The sequence below is a fragment of the Crinia signifera genome, chromosome 2 (assembly GCF_055691185.1).
Source record: "Crinia signifera chromosome 2, ASM5569118v1, whole genome shotgun sequence".
Lineage (NCBI taxonomy): Eukaryota > Metazoa > Chordata > Amphibia > Anura > Myobatrachidae > Crinia > Crinia signifera.
The window spans coordinates 255,073,512-255,094,864 of record NC_139218.1 but is presented as its reverse complement, the minus strand read 5'-3'; the positions used below and the strand labels follow the sequence as shown (position 1 = coordinate 255,094,864).

The 21,353-nt window shown below is 40.4% G+C and overlaps 1 protein-coding gene across 3 annotated transcripts in view; it reads right to left on the bottom strand.

Annotated features, from left to right (window-relative positions):
* Positions 1-21,353, bottom strand: part of CFAP47 (cilia and flagella associated protein 47) — a 474,937-nt gene that overhangs the window by 106,372 nt on the left and 347,212 nt on the right. For 2 of the 3 annotated variants that reach the window (XM_083174330.1, XM_083174331.1), the window contains exons 53-55: positions 11,419-11,594; positions 9,497-9,604; positions 8,215-8,326 (exon numbers count right to left, since the gene is read on the bottom strand). In XM_083174330.1, coding sequence (XP_083030456.1) covers positions 8,215-8,326; positions 9,497-9,604; positions 11,419-11,594 — 396 coding nt within the window. Of the gene's footprint in view, positions 1-8,214; positions 8,327-9,496; positions 9,605-11,418; positions 11,595-21,353 lie in introns of those variants that run through there. The other variant, XR_014470467.1, reaches the window with a different exon arrangement.

Here is a 21,353-nt window from a genome sequence, read left to right as displayed (position 1 = left end):
TAACATTTATTTTTTACACAAAACAATGCACCACCCAGGAACCCAGTCCAGGGCTGGCCAGCCAGGGTGTTAATATTTCAACCAGGGTATCTTGTATAAAAAGTGTCTCCTGCCTGTGGCATTACAGCGCTGGCTGTTGGAGCCCAGTGCTGGTACCAAATTACAAGGGGCCATCAATCTTATTGTCCCACATATTTTTGAAACCAGAAAAGGTCCATGAGCCCAGTGCTGGTTTCTTATATATAGGGGCACCCCGGTTAATTTTCCCCTCATATTTGGGAGATCAGGACAGGCTCAAAGAGCCCAGGGCTGGCTATGCTCAGGGGGAGGGTTTAAAAAATAAATATTACCAAAAAAATGTAACACTCCCGTTACAGACTGATGTTGCCAGAAAACGCAAGTGACATGTGCAATTTGGAGCAATTCTTTAGCGGTAAAAAACACCCCTATTACATCTCGTCCAAACTGTGTTAGTAAACAACTAGCCTTATTATTTTTGTATTTTATTAGCCCCTATACCAGGGATGGGGAACCTTTGGCCCTACATATGTTGTTGAACTACACATCCCAGCATGCCCTGCTACAATTTAGCTTTTTGGCCATGCTAAACTGTTGCAAAGCATGCTGGAATGTGTAGTTCAACAACAGCTGGAGGGCCGATGGTTCCCTATCCCTGTCCTATACAAATAAACAACCTGAAATATGCATTCAAAACTGTAATGGTTCTGCCTACATTGGGGGATATTCTCTAAGAATCTCCACCTCCCTTCGCCGCCCATCGCATTTATAATTATCGCATATGTTGTAACATATGCAATAATTAAGGCAAAGGACAGCTCTTGCGTTAAGAGCTGTCCTTTGCGGTGAGCGTCGCCGAGTCCCAGCAGGTCCCGGCGGCTCCCCCCTCCCTCACACACCCGGTGCTGCTGCTGCTGCGCCGGGCTCTCCTCCTCCTCCCTGCACCCGGAAGAGGATCAGTGCAGGGAGGAGGTCACAGGTCCGGGCAGCACAGCTCTGTGCTGCCCGGACACAGGTGAGGGGGGAGGGGGCGATGCCCCCTGCCGTGGTAACCCGGCGGGGGATGCTTACAGCATCCCAAAATGCGGTAAGAACCCCGATAACGGGGTTTTTACCGCATTTTTCGCTTAGAGAATCTCCCCCATTGTGACTTTTGTTCTTTTTTATCTTTAATTTATTGTTTTTAATATGTTCATTTTTTTTTGCATGCCAAGCATGTTTGTGCTTTGGAGAAGGCATGGATTACTACTGTATAACAAACTAAAGTTTTTGTAACTGAGACAAATGTAAGAGGTTTAATATTGATAAATGTAAGGTTATGCATTTTGGGATCAGAAACAAACATTGTGATCTATAAATTAAATGGTAAAAATATAGGAGAATTGTTAATGTAGAAGGATTTGGGACTGCTCTTTAACAGTACACTGGATTCAGTATGAAATCCCGGCGGTCGGGATCCCGGCGTTCAAAATCCCGACGCCGGAATCCCGGCGTTCAAAATCCCGACGCCGGAATCCCGACCGCCGAAATCCCGACAAGGGGGGGACGTGGATCGCCCCCCCCCTTGCGGGCTCGCTGCGCTCGCCACGCAGCGGGCCCGGTGCCTCGCTACGCTCGGCACGCTAATTTATTCTCCCTCCAGGGGTGTCTTGGACACCCACGGAGGGAGAAACTGTCAGGATTTCGGCGTCGGGATTCTGAACGCCGCGATCCCGACCGCCGGGATTTAAACTGCATCCCAGTACAATGTGCAGCACTGCCCAATGTTAAGGAGCAGCAGCCAAGGCCAATATGGTATTAGCATGCATAAGAAGAGGCATAGAGGTTAGGGACGATGGTGTAAGTTTGACACTTTATAAATCATTGGTAAAGTGATTACGGACTACTCTAGAATACAGTGTACAATTCCGGTCACCACTCCATAAAAAGGACATCTTGAAACTTAAAAAAGTTCAGAGAAGAGCAACAAAATTGTTTAATGGTTTAGAATCATTGGGTTATGGTAAAGGCTAGCCAGTTTAGATATGCTTACATTGGAGGTGTCTAAGAGGGGATATAATTAATTTATATAAATACATAAAGTTTTTCACCCAGTGTAGGAAGGTTTTCTTCACAGTAAGGGCAATTAAGATATGGAATACTATGACAGAGCAGTGTTGTGATGAAAGATTTAGGTAATACGTTTAAAAATGGGTTAGACATATTTTTAACAGAAAATAGTATCCAGGGGTATTATCATTCATTCTAATGTACAATAGTGAACTCAGATTGGATAGCCACTTTGGGTCAGACTGTCATATTTGGGTATTGTGTGTACAATTTTTTTTTGCTAAAACCACTACTGGTGACATGTGTAACAGCACTACTGAGGATATGATATGTAACTGGCACTACTGGGGACATGTGTAACAGCACTACTGAGGACATGGTATGTAACTGGCACTACTGGGGACATGTGTAACAGCACTACTGAGGATATAATATGTAACTGGCACTACTGGGGACATGTGTAATAGCACTGCTGAGGACATGATATGTAACTGGAACTGCTGGGGACATCTGTAATAGCACTACTGAGGACATGATATGTAACTGGCACTGCTGGGGACATCTGTAATAGCACTACTGAGGACATGATATGTAACTGGCACTGCTGGGGACATCTGTAACAGCACTACTTGGGACATGATATGTAACTGGCACTACTGGGGACATCTGTAACAGAACTGCTGGGGAAATAATATGTAATGGGCCCCATACATCAGCAATCACAATTTATGGATTTTCAGATATAGGGATATTTTGGCCAGATAAATGGATTTTACAATCTATCTGACTTTGCCCACACATTACAGATTTATTTCAGTGATCGGCAGATTTTTCCATCTAAATATTGCATCTTCATATCTGGAAATTGCCCCAATCGATTGTCATTTCAGCTGTTCATAATGTAAATAGATGAAGAAGACGAATTGGGAATGCCCACACATATAAAAAAGATCTGCAGATAATACCAGATTATTAAACATGTTTAAAAACCTGATTAAGCAATCGATTGGCGATTTTGATTGGGATTGCCAAAAGGGGGAGCCCACACATCTAAAATTAATTGTGGCAATCATCTCCATATCTGAAAATTGTCACAATTAATTGCTGATGTATGGGGCCCTTAACTGGCACTACTGGGGACATCTGTAACAGCACTAATGAGGACATGATATGTAACTGACACTACTGGGGACATCTGTAACAGCACTAATGAGGACATGATATGTAACTGGCACTACTGGGGACATCTGTAACAGCACTACTGGGGACATGATATGTAACTGGCACAAAATATGTGCTAGAAAAATCATTGCTTGGCATTCAAATTCAGTATCTGAGATTGTACACAAACTTTGTGTCATGTTTTGAAACCTTGTTTTATGCACAAATAAAATATATTTGTGTGTATTTCATGTGTTGTGTTTGTACAACATAAATGCAAGATACCTCAAGATACATCATTGAAATATAAAAATATTCTCAAATACGGAATAACCATTATCCAAAATTCACCTGGTCCTGAGCATTTTGGTTAAGGGATACTCAACCTGTATTCCATTTTGGAATAAGGCTGTAGCATAACAAAATGTGGAAAAAGTAAAGCACTGTGAATACTTTCCAGACAGAGGCGTAGCTAGGGCAGAGCGTGAGCTCCGGGCGAAGTTGACAGGGCGCCGGAGCCACGCACCGCGAATGGCATCCCTGCCCTGCCATGCCCTGCTGTATTCTGCCCGCCCGCAGTGGCGTACTGCCAAGCTCAGTGAAAGGTGAGGCAGGGGCTCCCACCCGCAGTTCTGACAAACCTGTCTCCCGCCCGCAGCGCTGATAACACAGGCTCCTGCTTGCATCGCCCACACGCAGCGCTGATAACACAGGCTCCTGCTTGCATTGCCCACACGCATCGCTGATAACACAGGCTTCCGCCCCCAGCGCTGATGACCCTGGTGGCCACCTGCAGCGCTTAGGACCCTGACTCTCGGCAACAGCGCTGATAACCCTGTCTTCTGCCAGCAGCACTGAAAGTCAGGCACCCACCCACAGTGCTGAAGACCCTGACTCCCGGCCATAGCGCTGATGACCCTGGCTTCTGCCTGCAGTGCTGAAAGCCCAGCATGCAGAGCTTACTGCCTCCCCCCCCCCACCACCCCACCACCCCACCACCCCATTGACCCCTCAGCTGTCAACTCCAGGAGCAGCAGTGTTGGGGTCCGGGACCAGCTATTGGGAGAGAGAAGTGATGATGTGGAGTGCAGGCTGCACAGGGGAGCATCATAGGACACCAGGTACAGTAGCACAGCACTGCAAAAAAGTTTATTATATTAATTATATTTCAGTACATGGGTGTAAGTGTTTGGCTATAAGTGAATTGGTAAATATATAGTGGTGTGTGTGTGTGTGTAGGTATATATATGGCTGTGGGTGTGTTGATGGCAGTTAGCGATATATAAAGCCGAAAGCGAACAGTGAATGCCGGCCAGTTCTCCGTTTCATGCTCACTGCAATTCGCTGGTATATTTCAATGGGGTTTTCACTGGAATTCGCCGAGAGTGTATTCAATGCTAGGATGGCGAATTGCTTTCTCCCTGATTTTTGCCATGATTCACCATTTTGCATTCGACATCTTTTTATGGTGAACTGGAAAGTGATCTTTTAAAATAAAGGGTTTCTTTTTTTTGTGTCAAATAATCAGATTTTTTTTCTGTTTAGGGGCATGCTATTTTTATTCATGTGCTTAAAGCACATTAATATATATTTCATTTTTATTAATTTTTTTTAAATATTTTTCTTTTTTTTCCACTTTCACCAGCAGGTGGCCGGGAGCCTGGAGCCGCTCATTAGATATCCATATATTCACTTCACTCTGGTCGCGGCTTGTTACGTGCGGGACCAGAGGAGCGGCTCCCTACTTCTGCCCCCCGTGCCAGCATTCCCGGGGGCAGCCTCTGCTGCCTGTGCCCCAGGAGCCCTCCCCCATAAATTCTGGGGCAGGCACTGAGGCTTACATCTCCCTGCCAGCCCCCGTCCCCCGCTTCCTGAGGCATTCGCCGCAGGGGTTAAAATTTGCCAGCAGGGGCAGCGAGCCCCTGCTGCATTGAATAGGGTGACATTGAGGGCTGGCAGTGAATGCTGCAGCCCTCCGGAACCCTGCGAGTGGAGAAAGAAATTATTGAATACTCCCCATAGACTCAGATTGGGAACAGTAAAGTGTGCTTAGCACAGTGCGGCACCATGCCCGAAGCATGGTGAGCAAAATGAGCCATGTGAGGGTAAACGCTACTCTAATTTGGGGTCCATGTTGCCAGGTGTCTACACTGATATAAAAACCTTTAAAAACCATGTTGACCTTTCCATGTATCAACCATTTTCAGGCCAGCCTTTTGCATATATCAACATTTTGTCAATGTCCAACTTTTGGTGTTGACCTAGACACTGTAGAACTTTCTATCCAAGCACATATTATTCATAATACACAATTTTATTTTCTAGCAGTATTTAGGGAATTGGTATAAGTTTCTCAAATGTATAAATATTTTAGGCTACAATTAAATTCAGACAAAGAAATGAATACAATGACTTTCAAAGGGTTTTTCCATTGCACAGCAATTGTACTGACAATTACACTTAAGTCACTGTTAATGAACCAGGCACACTAGATGGAACTGGGAATATTTTTAACTCTCTGGACAGTTCACTTGATATATTAAGGAGTCACGATCATAAATTCAAACCCATTTCTATGTAAATCATTTGTAAAACAAAAAAGGGAACCTAAAGCCTTATTCGGAGAACTGTAAGGACAAAGATGCATGCTATATAATGCAATGCTATAAATGCCTCTTTAAATAAATTACCAAATTACCATTTTCCAATAATAAACTATGTGTTTATTAAAATGACCAAATACATTGTATTTTTTTCCATACAATTATGCAAAAGTGTCTTTTAAAAGAAACCCTTCTTAAAGGATGTATTTATGCACTGTATCTAAATAATTAACATTGACAGTAAGAAATACAGTAGTATCAAGTAAAGAAATAATTTGCTTCACTGCAAGTTAGTAGCTTACTGTAGTTCAAACTTTGAGGGACATATATTTATTGTTCACATTAATAGCTTGGATTCTAGATGAATCGTGTTTACCATCGAGCATTTATGGTCCCTTACTTACATCTAGCTAAGCTTGCTCCTTACTCCTTCAGCCTGTTCCCACCATGCGCACCTCCTCATGCTCTCCCTCTCATCTGGCACTGTTTCCTCCGCTTACAAGAATGTTCTTGTCTACCCTATTCATAAAACTGTACCCTTGATCCTAAAACTCTCCAACTACAGTACAATCTTTCTCTTACTTTTTGCCTCTAAATTCCTTGGGCAAATTGTCTACAACCACCTTACTTCACTCGCACTCCCTGCTTGATCCATTCTGTCCTCTCCACTGAAAATGCCCTCACAAAAGTTTGCAATAATCTTCATTTTGCCAAACAGCCACTACTCTCTAATTCTTCTTCTTCACCCATCTGCTGATTTTGACATTGTGTGTGTGGACCAGCCTCTCCTCCAAATCCTTCATTCCCTTGGTCTGCGTAATCCTGCTCTCTCCTGGCTATTTTCCTACCTCTCTGACTGCTCCTTCTCTGTCTCCGCTCATGACTCCATCTCCCACCCCCAATTCCAATAACTGTAGGTGTCCCGCAAGGCTCTGTTCTTAGTCCTCCACTTTTCTCTATACATCCTCTCTTGATTAGTTAATTCCATTATCACTTCTATGTTGATGATCCTCAAATCAGGTGTGAATCATTAGGTCTCTTTGCACTCCCAGATCCCCTCTTGGCTTCACAAATGCACACTGCCTCTTCTGCCAGCTGGTTACTTCCTCCCATTTCTACCTATGAGATTTTGGACATTGTCCTTATCTCTGAAATTCTCTTTCCCTCCCTATCAGACACTTGAGCTCCCTACAAAACTTTAAAGGGGCTCTCAAGACCAACTTCTTCATTAAACACAGTAATCTCTCATCCTAACCTCCTGTTTATGCCGGCTTCTACCCATCTAGTTATCAGTCTGAAGTTTAGAAGTATATTGCTTTACACTGTTGGGGTTATTCTAAATCACTCAGAAAGGCACAATCACTCTCTAATGAATGGACAAACCATATGCACTGCAGGTGGGGCTGATGTAACATCTGCAGAGGGAGTTAGATTTGGGTGGGGGTGTACTTCACACTGATATCTATATTGCAGTGTAAAAATAAAGCAGCCAGCATTTACCATGCACAGAAACAATAAAACACCCAAATCTAACTCTCTCTGCACATGTTACATCAGCCCCACCTGCAAGGCATATGGTTTGTCCATTAGAGAGTGATTGTGTGTTTCTGAGTGTATCAGACTAACCCCCTGTATCCCTGAAATTGTTAAAAAATTTCCCATTAAACATTGTCTGCAGACATAGCACAAGTGTGCCAATGAATCTGCAATCAATAGCCCATTTGATGACAGAGTTGTTGTCGCTATGTTGATGCAGCAGGAGGAGTCACACCCCCTGTGTACATTAGTGATCCAAGTTGCATCCTAGAACGCAGCATAGGATGATCTGGGGTCATGCAACTGGCCGTAGAACATCCTATAAAAAGGCAAGGAAATGCCAGTCTTCTGATAGTTATCCTGGCCTCGTTACTCCTTACAATAGTGGTGGCAAATCTCTGTTTTGGGAATTGGAGGCTGTTTTTTCGCCCCTCCCATCCCTAAATGACAGCAGACTGTCAACAACTGATAGTTTACTGCTGATCTACCTCCAACATCGCAGACCTGTAAGGCACATGCACCGTATGGAACATTAGTACTGTGCGCCATGCAAAGCACCTTAAACCACATGTGAATTAGGAACACTATCTATATCTGCTTAATGAGGCAATACCTATGTCATTACTAAGGATATTTTGTTAATTAGCTTGCCACTTACTGTTAGTTTACATTCTGTTATCAATATTAAAAATTAGTTTGAAACTTATTTAACAGCAAGTTTCTTTAATACAGTCAATAGCCAATGCTTTTAATAGATCATTATAACCGTTTCACAATGACATACTGTATTATGGCATTAGATAACTAGATTTCTAAAAACAATAGTTTGAGATATACTTTAACTTACTGGCTTACTGTGGCCTGCTTCCACCATGAAGTGTTCTGGGTTATTGTTAAATGTATTCAAGTCATAAGTTTCCTTTGTAGGATTAGTAAGTGGAATAAAGAGCCGAGCCCATCTGGAAAATAAAAAAGTAATTTGTAATTTCTAAACTTTAATAACCAGTGCAAATTAATACATAATTAATGGTAAAGAAAATATCTTTTTTTTTTTTTATTAAATACCATTTACATTCTGAAGTGACAACAATTGTATACTGTAATATGATTCTCTCTGGCAACAAGAACCAAAAGCACTGGGGGAAACTGAAGGGAAACTCTAGTTGCTGGGAAGAGGCAGTGCAGTGAAGAGATGGTAACTGTCAGTTGCTGGAGAGTATAAAAGGGCAGTGCACAGAAGACATTGCACCTGTCAGTTGGTGGAGAGTATAAGAGGCAAAGAAGAGATGGTACCTGTCATTTGCTGGGAAGTATAAGAAGCAGAGAAGAGAATAACTGTCACCTTTGAGTTTATGGGGAGTATAGGAAGCAGTGCAGATAAGCAATGGCTCCTGTCAGTTGCTGGAGAGTATACACAGTAGCAAGCAATGCAAACAAGAGATGGCACCTGTGAGTTGCTGGGAAGTATAAGAGGCAGTGCAGAGATGAGCTGCCACCTGTCAGTTGCTGGTGCTTCATAGACATTGCAGAAGAAAGATGGTAGACATCAGTTGCTGGGGCCTTAGACAGAGACAGTGCAGAAAAAAAGATGGTCGCTGGTTCCAAAAAGAGTAGGTATTATCTGTTGACTCCTTGTTTGATATTTTGTCTAATGGGGGTATGCAATCAGATGCAATCCATTTAGGGAACCATTATTGTGGTATCCAATTAAATGCCATTTATATCAGATTAAAAAAAGACCCAAGGTTGCACAATAGAACATGGAATCCAGGAAAACTTCCCATTCTTGTATGTTAGCTTTAATGACTGCTTATTGTGGACGATGCTTCAGGTGCCCCAGGCACCCAAACCGTTATTCCTGATAAGTGCTGGCATTGGATGGGACACTGGTCCGAATTGGATAGCCCCCAACAAGGGTATTAGCATTGTTAAATTACCACTGCTAAGAGTGCATTATAGGGGGAAAAACCCTACAGACACAGTATGTACTGTATGTATACAATTAGAAAGGAAAGGGCTTACATTTCAATGGGCTCCATATACCATTTTGAGATCTGGGTAAATCTGGATGTGCACATCTCTAATTAATATGCAATTGAAATAAATATACTTTAAAAAAATATACTAACTTTCCAAGTTCACAGGGAACTTCAGAAATTGTAACAGCAGCTGGTTTCTCTGATGTCAGTTGTAAATCATACCAGAATTCTCCAAATACATCACATTGGAAAATGACACTATAAAAGAAAAACAGAAAGATGAAAGATATACATACTGTACATGTGTGGGTGATCTTGCATAATGGCAGTGACATATTTCCAGTGTTATTCATAATATATTATTTACTTATTACCAGTTATTTATATAGCTTTTACAGAGAGAATATTTGAACATTCACATCAGTCCCTGCCCCAGTGGAGCTTACCATCTATTTTCTCTAGCACACACAGACATTCTAGATCTGAGGAAATCCATGCAAGCACGGGGAGAATATACAAACTCTGCACAGTTAGGGCCATGGTGGGAATTAAACCCATGACCTCAGTGCTTTCAGGCAGTAACCCAAACCTTTACAATGTCCGTGCTTCCCTAGATATATGATTATCATAAATAATAAATGGTCAATGCTGCTCTTCACCATATATATATAGGTATATATATATAGGTATATATATATATAGATAGATAATTTTTTGTCACCCTCAATATATACAGATAGAGCCATCCTCATCTAGCCCTTTAAAAGGATTAAGTGAGCCAGAGCTGTCGGACTTAATCCTGTACTAATCCCCTACCATGTTGTTCTGTGTATCGTATTACAGCTGAGAACAATAGATGATAATAAACCTTGGTGAGCCAAGTCAAATCAATAACCCTAGGTGACTGTCTTAGTTTGTAGTACAGTTTTGTTTTATTTTAGTTTTTAACACAGCTCAAAGAAATTCTCAATTAGCTATTTTTAGTCTCTACCTGAGAAACCAAGGTTGAACTCGATAGATGCACATCTTTATTCAGCCTCAACTTCTATGTAACTATGTAAAAGTCAACCTTTACTTTTTGCTTATAAGCTTTAGCAATGACTTTAACAATTTACATTGGCAAAACTATCCTTGTACCTTTCTAATCTAAAAAATAAAAACATCTTCAAAACGTTTTTCCTGAGAAATACTGTCCAATAAATACAGTATAATTATATAAACAGGCATTAATAAATATAAACAGACTGACACAGATCTTAACTGACCAGCATTCTGGGAGGTATCACCAATTACAGCACACAATTTAGCCATGACAAACAGTGAATGTCACTGTGTCTATTTAATTACACTTTGGATGTTAAATGACCTATTCAGCATAAATTAGCATTACATTTAAATATTTATTGTGACATCCGAGTTATAAACCAGAATTAGAAATGTCATATTTAAATAATGGCATAAACATTGTACTGCATTATAAAATATGCTTATATACAGCATATATGTGTGTTTGTGTGTGCACGTGTGTGTGTGTTTAAGGAACAAGGAATACAGTATCATCAAAGTATTGAATATAAACATATAATGTTAGAAGTAAAACCCAATATAACATGACGCATAAAGAGGAAAGCAGATGTAGGTAATGTAGATTTATAGATAGTAATTTAGTGAGGAGGAGAAAATAGGATGCATTAATGTAATGCATGGAATCTGTAATACAGGTATCTATGAATCAGAACATGACATGAGTACACTAAAAGCAGAATGATTTAATAGAATAATATTTTTTTCTTTAAAACGAGTATGGAAGAGAAAATATGCAAAGCATTGAATTTGCTATATCTAAAAATATGAAGATGACATGAATACATTATCTAGTATTCTGTTGTTAGAGAAGATGACCTCCAGCGGGAGGGAGGGAAGGCTGAACTTATGTGTATACACAAAAAGATCAGAAAATTCCAAAGAATTCCTCAGCCGAGTCATGTTCAATAATACCCTCATAGCCAAACCTGGAAAACAAACCACGACAATATTTTGTTATCCTGCACCCCTTACATATATTATCTTACCTCCCAGTTGAAATCCCTGTTTTGGTCGGAGAAAACCTGGCCACATACGGGAAAGTTTCTCTTGGCTGCAGACTGAAATTCTCATCCCCAGAAATCCCAGCACCATTCACCAGTACATCAAAATGGAGGTGATCCTTTGTGGGATTAGTAATGGGAATGTTTATACCAACTGATTGCTGGAGAAACAAAAATAATAAATACAGATTCTTATTAAAATAATGTAATTTTTTAAATAACGTATGCCAGTCATTTTGTTCAAAATTGTTACTTTAAGTGATATATTCAAAGCTTTTATTTTCACATTGCTTCATCTTGTTGTCCTGAAGACGAACCGAAAATAAAAGCTTTGAAACGTTGACAGTTAAGGCCCATACACACTTGAAGATTTTCATTTCAAAAGACTTTGCCAAAATCTTTGATAGATATATCTGTCACCAAAGTAGTGCGTACACACTGATCTATTTTCCCAAAAGAGCAAGAGATGTTCAGGAGGTGAAAGACTTTGCTGAAAATCTTTCATGTAAAAGGCTATTTACATAATGGGCTGGGTTTGATTTCCAAGGGTGGGAGAAGGGGCCATATTATTCTGTGCATTTCAGTTTTTGGGTCCTGATTCAGAATTGATCGCTGGGCGGAGTATATTCGGAGAAATGCGATTTTGCATGCGATATCAAACGCAATTTAATACCTCTTTATTTCCCGACTATCCACTACGGCGTGGAGTCGAAATTATATAGTGTGGCGAGCGCAGCGAGCCACTGAACCCGAAGCGTGGCGAGCGGACACGGATTATGGTACATTACTGATATCGCATTCCGTGTCCCCTTGCGGCGCTCGCTACGCTCGCCACGTTTCGGGCTCGGTGTCTCGCTGCGCTCGCCACACTATATAAAATCAACTCCACGCCACAGCGGATAGTGGGGATATGAACAGGTATTAAATCGCATGCGATATCGCATGTGATATCACATGCGATTTAGTGGCGCCGTGAAACTACACAAGTACCCGCCGGTCTATTGGATTATGTGTGTACGCAGCACGGGCTGAAAGATTAGCCACTTTCAGCCCGCATGCCGCCCCGCCGCCTCCCCCTGCTCCCTCCCCCCTCCCCCAACATGCACCTAAATTCCGGCTACAGTACCCCTCCGAATGGCCACAATTTCGTCAGGCTGCTGGGCACCCCTCCGCCCGCAGGTCCTTCCGGCCACACGCCCACCTGACATGTCTGCCTGGATGCCCCCGCACCCGCTTCCAGGGTCCCCAGCCGCTGCCTCCTCATATGTTAAAAAAAAAGCAGTTGTTAAAACGTTTATAAAATGAGACCACTGCCACCAATGTGAGATTGCCCACAAGTGTATTTATATTATAGATATATTTATCTATAATAGAGGAGGCGTGCACTTCCGGTCATGGCTGCATCAGGTAAGAGGCGGGGACACTTGTATTAGAGGGTTTATAAGGTGAAACTGTATGTTCTTTCACTGTATGTGCATTCTTCTGTGCACCTTTCCCCTATCTCTATGTGCACCTATGCTAACTTAGATTTGGTGTAAAATATCCATGTAAAAACAGCTGTGTATATATATATATATATATATATATATATATATATATATATATACACACACACACTTCCATCCAACTGCATAGCCCTCATATCCATAAACAAGATGAACTTTGCCTATATGAGCATGTGCTGTTACAGAATACAGTAGATACACCTCTTGAGTCACTAAATGCCTATAACTCTACATTGTGCATACCTGTGTGTGTATGCATGCGTAAACCCCGACCATCGTGGCAGGGGCTAAATTTGGTTTACAGTGAAACAGAATCGGCCCCTCAATGCGATAACATTAAATAGCATGAATGTATCAATTATTGCATGCAAAGATAGAGCTGGTTCAATGTTGCTGGGTGTCCACTGGACACACATAGCTGATCACAGTGGGTGGGACCTTGCTCTGTCAGTGGGCACAGCTTTCTGTGCAGAGGTAGGGATATTTGCAGCGAGCCCAGTGATTTGAAGATAACAATATTATCACAGGGCTCACTGCATAGTTTTTTCATATCTATTTTGGTGAATTTGGTTGGATTGCATTTCCCATAAGTATTAGAAAGGCAATTTGATTAATAAAAAAAACTGTAAATTAAATGGTTTGGTAAATAGTTTTTCAAGAAAAATGCTCCAAAAGCCCCTTAAAACATTTAAATGAAACTAAAATAATGTAAAATGGGTGTGAAAACATCCTTTTTCACATTATTTCAGTAAAAACAATGTTAATAAATCTGCTCCGTGCTCAATGGCCACAGCTATATCCTTAATGCAATCTGAAATTAGATGGGTTTTTGCTTATGTTGAGATAAAACAGCCTGCATTCCTGCTTACACACCCTAAAGGCCCATACACACTTAAAGATTTTCATTTCAAAAGACTTTGCCAAATCTCTGAAAGATATATCTTTCACCAAAGTAGTTCGTACACACTCACTGAGCTATTTTCACCAAAGAGCGAGAGATTTTCAGGCGGCGAAAGACTTTGATGAAAATCTTTCATTAAAAAAGGATATTTACATAATGGGCGGGGTTTGAATTCCAAGGGTGGGAGCAGGGGCCCTTTAATTTCAGTGCATTTCTGTTTTTGGGGCCTGATTGCTGGGCTGGGTATATTCGGAGCCTAGCGATCAGGTAAACGCCACCCCGGCTGTTACTGCATAATATACATTGGTGGGCCGTGGTATATATAGCCGGCAAGATAGCCGGCACTCAGCTCTGTAGGATAATGGGCCCCGTGCCCTCAGTGGTGTCCGGTGATGACCGTGCAGATAAATAGGAGATAAATGTACAGCGGCACTGGGGTCTTCAAATAACTCCGACAAGACGTTGCCACACATGTTAACGTTGTCTGAGTTGTTTGAAGACCCCAGTGCCGCTGTACATTTATTATATATATATATAATTTATTTATTTATTTATTAGGGAAGCCTTGCATTGGTGGCAGTGGTTATATATATATATATATATATATATATATATATATTTATATATATATTTATATATATGTATATATATATAAATTTATATTTATATATATATATATTTATATATATATTTATATTTATATATATATATTTATATATATATATATATATATATATATAAATAAATAAATAAATAAATAGGAAAGCCTTTCATTGGTGGCAACCTTGCCGCAGTCTGCCTGGCGTCTCCTTACGCCAGTCAGTCACTTCGACACATGGTCGACACCTGCATATGCTGACATGACGGCCAATTTGCTTGCCTGCACAGACATGCAGCCATCCGGTGCACGTGCTTTATGTGTGGCACACTTTTGATTAGTGGTGCTTCCTCAACAGCTTTCCATGCTCCTAACCCACTGCGAATTATCACACGCAGCTCTTAGAAGTACAGGGTTTTTAATAAGTCTGTCCATTTTTATATATGTTTTTTTTCCCTCTATACACCCATTGTCACTTATTCATTCAGTATGCATTTTTCACCAGTTGCTGTGTACGTTTTTACGTCACAGTGCCCTGAAGGTATGCCCAAGAAAGTATTTTCTGGTTATTATTCTCTATTTTTTTGTCTTGCATTCTATTTACATACTTCATTTGTAATTACAATTTCTACAGAAACTGTCATGTCAAAACATTCATGATTTGCTTTGACTTGAAAATGTTAAATGCAATTTGTGAAACGTGTACAGATGATAATAAATGTACATTAGTAAACTGTGCATTAGTTCAATAACAAGATGTTTAAAAATAATAATAAAATAAAATGCTATTCCATGAAATGTCATAAATGTACCAATTATATACTAGTTTTAGATACATAGAAGATATTAATATGTGCAGAGAACAACTTCAATTACTTGGTTGTTTAACACATATGGGCCTATTTATCACTTAAAATTTGCAGATATCCTTTAAAAAACATACTTTTTCCCCACATGATTCCTCTCCAGATTGTTCACTGACATAGAGTATGTGCACGCCAATGGCCGTATCTAGGAAGCAAAGTTATTGTGAAAGCTATCACTGTGCGTACAGCTCTTCGCTGTGACGGGAGCTTATTGGAGCTCATTTCCCGGAAGAAAATCATAGTAAATGCGCGGTAAAAAATTAATTATGATCTTTACGTTAGGCATAGAATCTCTTGCGGAAAAAATTTGGATGGCTGGGGAGTTTCCAGGGGTGCTTATTGGCAACACTTCGCATAAATTATGCTTATTTGCAGATGACATCCTTCTACTTGTCAGCGATCCAATTTCCTCCCTTCCCTGTTTACAAAGATACAGGGGGTATTCAATCCCACCATAAATAGTCCAAATAGTCGAGTTTTGCATTTTTGTTTTGCTCAACAGTCAAAATGCAGCTCGACAATTGAGTGTCCGCCTATTCAAAGTGTAAATTATCAGTGACTCCTCCTGTCGATGTTTGACCAATGAGGCGAGCTGTAGGCATGCCGATCTCGCCTTCCCTCCTTGACAGATACTTTATAAACCCATTGCATTGTGGGTGAAGTAAACAAAATATGGTAACAACAAACAAAGCATCATGGGATAATCTGACCCTTCATGGATACAAGGGAGCTTAGTGATGTGATTGGTCCATCCACATTGCCTCATAAATACATAGCTTAAAAAAAATGTATGCAAAATACACAGGCAGTAAAAATCAGACAACATTTTCAAAGCAAATAATAAAGTTTGAAAAAGCACCATTTAAATCCATAAGGCCATATGAACTGTACAGTAGTTAAATAGTATATCCCCCATTACAATAGCGTCAAATATATATAAGGTATAAAAGGAATTTAAGCTATTCTAGAGATACTGTGCCATTTATTAAACAACTTCACTGTTCAGAAGCTTTGTTTCATAATATCAGGTCATCCTCAAGCATGCTTATAGAAGGCTACTGAAATAGATGCTCCAGCAACAAACTTTGGAAATTTGAAGTACATGATATGCATTGCAATAACACATATTAATCACTTTTGTAAAGTAAACCATGGAATGAAAGTATTCAAACAATTAAAAATATGAGCAGAGAAGAGTTGCATAAACAAAAAAAATCTTGTGGATTTGGAATGGGTATGCTTATGGGGCAGATTTCTAAATCAATAGTACCCTATCACGAATCCTGAAAGAGGCAGTTAAAAAAAAAGAGAGAAATTGTCTTGAAGCAGTCGGGCACCTGAACAATAATCCACATTGAATAGGCAGATGAAAATATCCCAAAAAATCTCATCCAAATATGCTCGACAATTCAAGCATTGGTCATCTTGACAAGCGAGCAAAACAAAATCACAAATCTTGCGAGCTCATCTCGAAAATCAAGAAAAACTCCGAACGAAAACAGAGTTTCCAGTTGAAGAAATAAAAAATCTTGACAATATAACATGCTCGACAGGCATTTAATACCCCCCTTAGTTAGGCCTCATACTATGAAATGAATGCGTCGAAAATGGATGCTCTTCCCATAAATATCCCTGCCCCAATAATATCTACTCTCCAATCACATTACCCTTATAATCAGTGCTCTGCATCACTGCAATACATATCCCTCCCTCTACCTCTTTTGTCTTTGATGTCAATCTACCCCCCCCCCCATTATTTGAATACAGTACCTGCCGTTCTATTTTTACTCGCTATGTTTGGAAGATGCACCCGCCCAGATTAGCCCGAACTAGGATGATACTGCCCCGAATGTAGGACTGGCTATGTCTGACCTGATCCTCTACCAAGAGGCTTGCTTATTAGCTCAGCTCAAACATTAGTTTGAAACGCCCTCTGAGGAGAGTTGGGTATCCATTCAAAGAACAAAGAATCCTGCCTTTCCTTTAGAAGACCTTCTTAAATGACAACCACGCTTACGGCCTCCTACCTTAGCACTTCTCCCATCCACGAGAATATCAATACAGACCTGGGATGGGCTGGTGTGTTGTATCCCTGCTCAGGTGTTTCCCTATGCATCACTTTCATTGTGTATTGTAGCTAACTTAAATCCCAATCTTAATCTTTCAACCTAGTATGATAGTAATATGAGAGTACTAGGTAATCTATTAGAGGGTGACAACATCCTCTCATTCTCCTCCTTGCAGACCCATTTCAACCTTCCGAGCATGGAGCTACTTCATTACTTTCAGGTCCAGCACTGGTACAAAAAGTTGCCCAGACCTATGGGAACCTCAATCCCAATTCCCCAGGCCATATCGGTGCGCCTATCTCAAAACAATTCAAAAAAAGATATATCTTTTTGGTATAGGACCATTTTAGATTTGATCCCTATCTCCAAATCTAATGCACATTTGAAATGGGAGAAGAACTTAGGACTCCTTACATCTGATGCCCAATCGGAGCAGATATTCATCTCATCTTACCGAATGTCTAGGTATTTGAATCACACGAAGATGCATATTAAACTGGTAAATATATCATACCTTACCCCTATTAGACTACACATGTTTTGGAAATCCTGTTCAAAGTACTGTTGGCATAATTGTGGAGAAGTAGGAGATATCTTTCATATCTTTTGGTCATAATCCTCTATACGGGCCTTCTGGTCCGAGATATTCAAGTTGATTGAACTAAACCTGTCATTGTCCCCTTCTGCGGCCATAGCCTTACTATATATATTTCCCGCTGATGTGTTGCCTCACCTGTTGGGCCATACCTGTATAGCTGCTAGAGCAGCTAGAGTCCATAATTTGAAAAAGTCTGCTCCCCCTCCTATCCCCAATAAGATCCAATTCCACTTTACTATGGAAACTTAGTGTATGCCACATTTACCTGCAACCTCCGCCCCATTGGAGAAATGGAGGCTATGGCATGAGTATACGAGAGATGGCGTGGGTTCCCTTTACTCATCATAGCTTGTTTTCCTCCCTCCCCTCCTATTCCATGCCTAGTTAGCCCCAATGTTTTATTAGATTTGATATCTGCTAATATGCTAGACCTACGCTTGTTTGGATGTATTTGATGTATTACATTTTCTTCTACCTATTGGATTATATGTATGTATAATTGATTTACGTGTTCTATATATGTCTACATCCCATGTGTCTGGTTCTGTATCCCCCCCCCATGCCATTTTTCTTTTCTGCATCCCCCCCCCCCCTACAAAAAAATTGAAAATTTATATTTTCAATAAAAATTATTGATGAGAAAGAAAATAATAATTTCATAAAGCAAAGTTAGGCAAAAAATATAACATCTGCATGATCACAATCATCAAAGCTGTAGGGTTAATAATGATTGGTTCTGGTTTCAATGATTTTGATGTCTGCTTTTAACCCCTTCCTGACACAGCCAGTTTTTGCCTTCCTGACAGAGCCCTTTTTTTCAAATCTGACATGTATCACTTAAGTGGGGATAACTTTTTTTTGCTTTTGCTTATCTCAGTGATTTTGAGATTGTTTTCTCGTGACACATTGTACTTCAAATTAGTGGTAAATTTGGGTCGATACAGTCTGTGTTTTTTTGTGAAAAATACCAAAATGTCGTAAAAAAATGGAAAATTTAGCAATTTGCAAAATGTTAAATTTTCTGCTTGTGAGACAAATAATCATACCACTCAAAATAGTTAATAACTAACATAGACCATATGTCTACTTTATGTTTCCATCATTATTTCAACTTCCTTTTAATTTTTTTGGACACTAGGAGGCTTACAATATGAATAGCAAATTCTCAAATTTTCAAGAAAATTTCAAACACTGATTTTTTTAGGGACCAGTTCAGTTCTGATGTGACTTTGAGGGACTTGTATGTGAGACACCCCCATAAATGATGCCATTTCAAAAACTGCACCCCTCACAGTATTCAAAACAGCATTTTGGAAGTTTGTTAACCCTTTAGGTGTTTCACAGGAATTAAAACACAGTGTAGGTGAAATTTCAAAATTTAATTTTTTTTGCAGATTTGCAATTTTAATACATTTTTCTAAGGAACACAGTACATTTTACTAGAGAAATGTGACTAAAAATTGATTCCCCCAATTCTTTTGTTTTCATAAATATCCTATATGTGGCCCTAGTGTGCACGTTGACCAAACCACAGGCTTCATAATAGAAGGAGCACCTACTTGATTTTGGAGCCTCCTTTTTATGAGATTATTTTTTAGGCACCATGTAGGTTTCTAGGCACCATAAGATGCTAAAATTTAGGAACCCCCCACAAGTGACCCCATTTTGCAAACTACACCCCTCAGGGAATTCATCTAGGGGTATAGTGTACATTTCAAACCCCCAGGGGTTTCACCAATTGTGGTACAACTGGGCAGTGAAAATGAAAAATTAAATTTTTTACACAAAAATGCAGTTCTGGCTCAAAATTTTTCATTTTCAGAAGGTATGAAGGAGAAAAAGCACCCCAAAATCTGTGCCCCAATTTCTCCCGAGTACGGCAATGCCTCACATGTGACCAAATAATACCATTTGGGTGCATGGCAGGACTTAGAAGGGAAGGAGTGTTTTTTGGATTTTGCAGCTCAGATTCTGGTGGAATGTTGGTGGGTGCTATGTCGCATTACAAGACCCCCCAAGCACCAATACAGTGGAACCCCCCCACAAGTGACCCCATTTTGCAAACTACACCCCTCAGGGAATTCATCTAGGGGTATAGTGTACATTTCAAACCCCCAGGGGTTTCACCAATTTTGATACAACTGGGCAGTGAAAATGAAAAATTACATTTTTTTACACAAAAATGCAGTTCTGGCTCAAAATTTTTCATTTTCACAAGGAATGAAGGAGACAAAGCACCCCAAAATCTGTGCCCCAATTTCTCCCGAGTACGGCAATGCCTCACATGTGACCAAAAAATACCATTTGGGTGCATGGCAGGACTTAGAAGGGAAGGAGTGATTTTTGGATTTTGCAGCACAGATTCTGGTGGAATGTTGGTGGGTGCTATGTCGCATTAGCAAGACCCCCGAAGCACCAATACAGTGGAACCCCCCCACAAATGACCCCATTTTGCAAACTACACCCCTCAGGGAATTCTTCTAGGGGTATAGTGTACATTTCAAACCCCCAGGGGTTTCACCAATTTTGATACAACTGGGCAGTGAAAATGAAAAATTACATTTTTTTACACAAAAATGCAGTTCTGGCTCAAAATTTTTCATTTTCAGAAGGTATGAAGGAGAAAAAGCACCCCAAAATCTGTGCCCCAATTTCTCCCGAGTACTGCAATGCCTCACATGTGACCAAAAAGTGGCAGGACTCAGAAGGGAAGGAGTGATATTTGGATTTTGCAGCACAGATTCTGGTGGAATGTTGGTGGGTGCTATGTCGCATTAGCAAGACCCCCAAAGCACCAATACAGTGGAACCCCCCCACAAATGACCCCATTTTGCAAACTACACCCCTCAGGGAATTCATCTAGGGGTATAGTGTACATTTCAAACCCCCAGGGGTTTCACCAATTTTGATACAACTGGGCAGTGAAAATGAAAAATTACATTTTTTTACACAAAAATGCAGTTCTGGCTCAAAATTTTTCATTTTCAGAAGGTATGATGGAGAAAAAGCACCCCAAAATCTGTGCCCCAATTTCTCCCGAGTACGGCAATGCCTCACATGTGACCAAAAAATACCAGTTGGGTGCATGGCAGGACTCAGAAGGGAAGGAGTGATTTTTGGATTTTGCGGCTCAGATTCTGGTGGAATGAATTGTGGGTGCTATGTGGCATTAGCAAGACCCCCGAAGCACGGTGAAATTATGAACCTAATAATCCATAGATGTGTGGTATATTTTAAAACACTCCTTTATACATAGGCCGGGTTTGTCGGGGCATTTGGGATGACATTTGGGATGCCATTTTTATTTTTGTGTTTCTGGTAGTGAAATGTTTCAACACGTGTATAGTGTAGGGGGGGTACAAACTTTATTTCAATGTAGTATG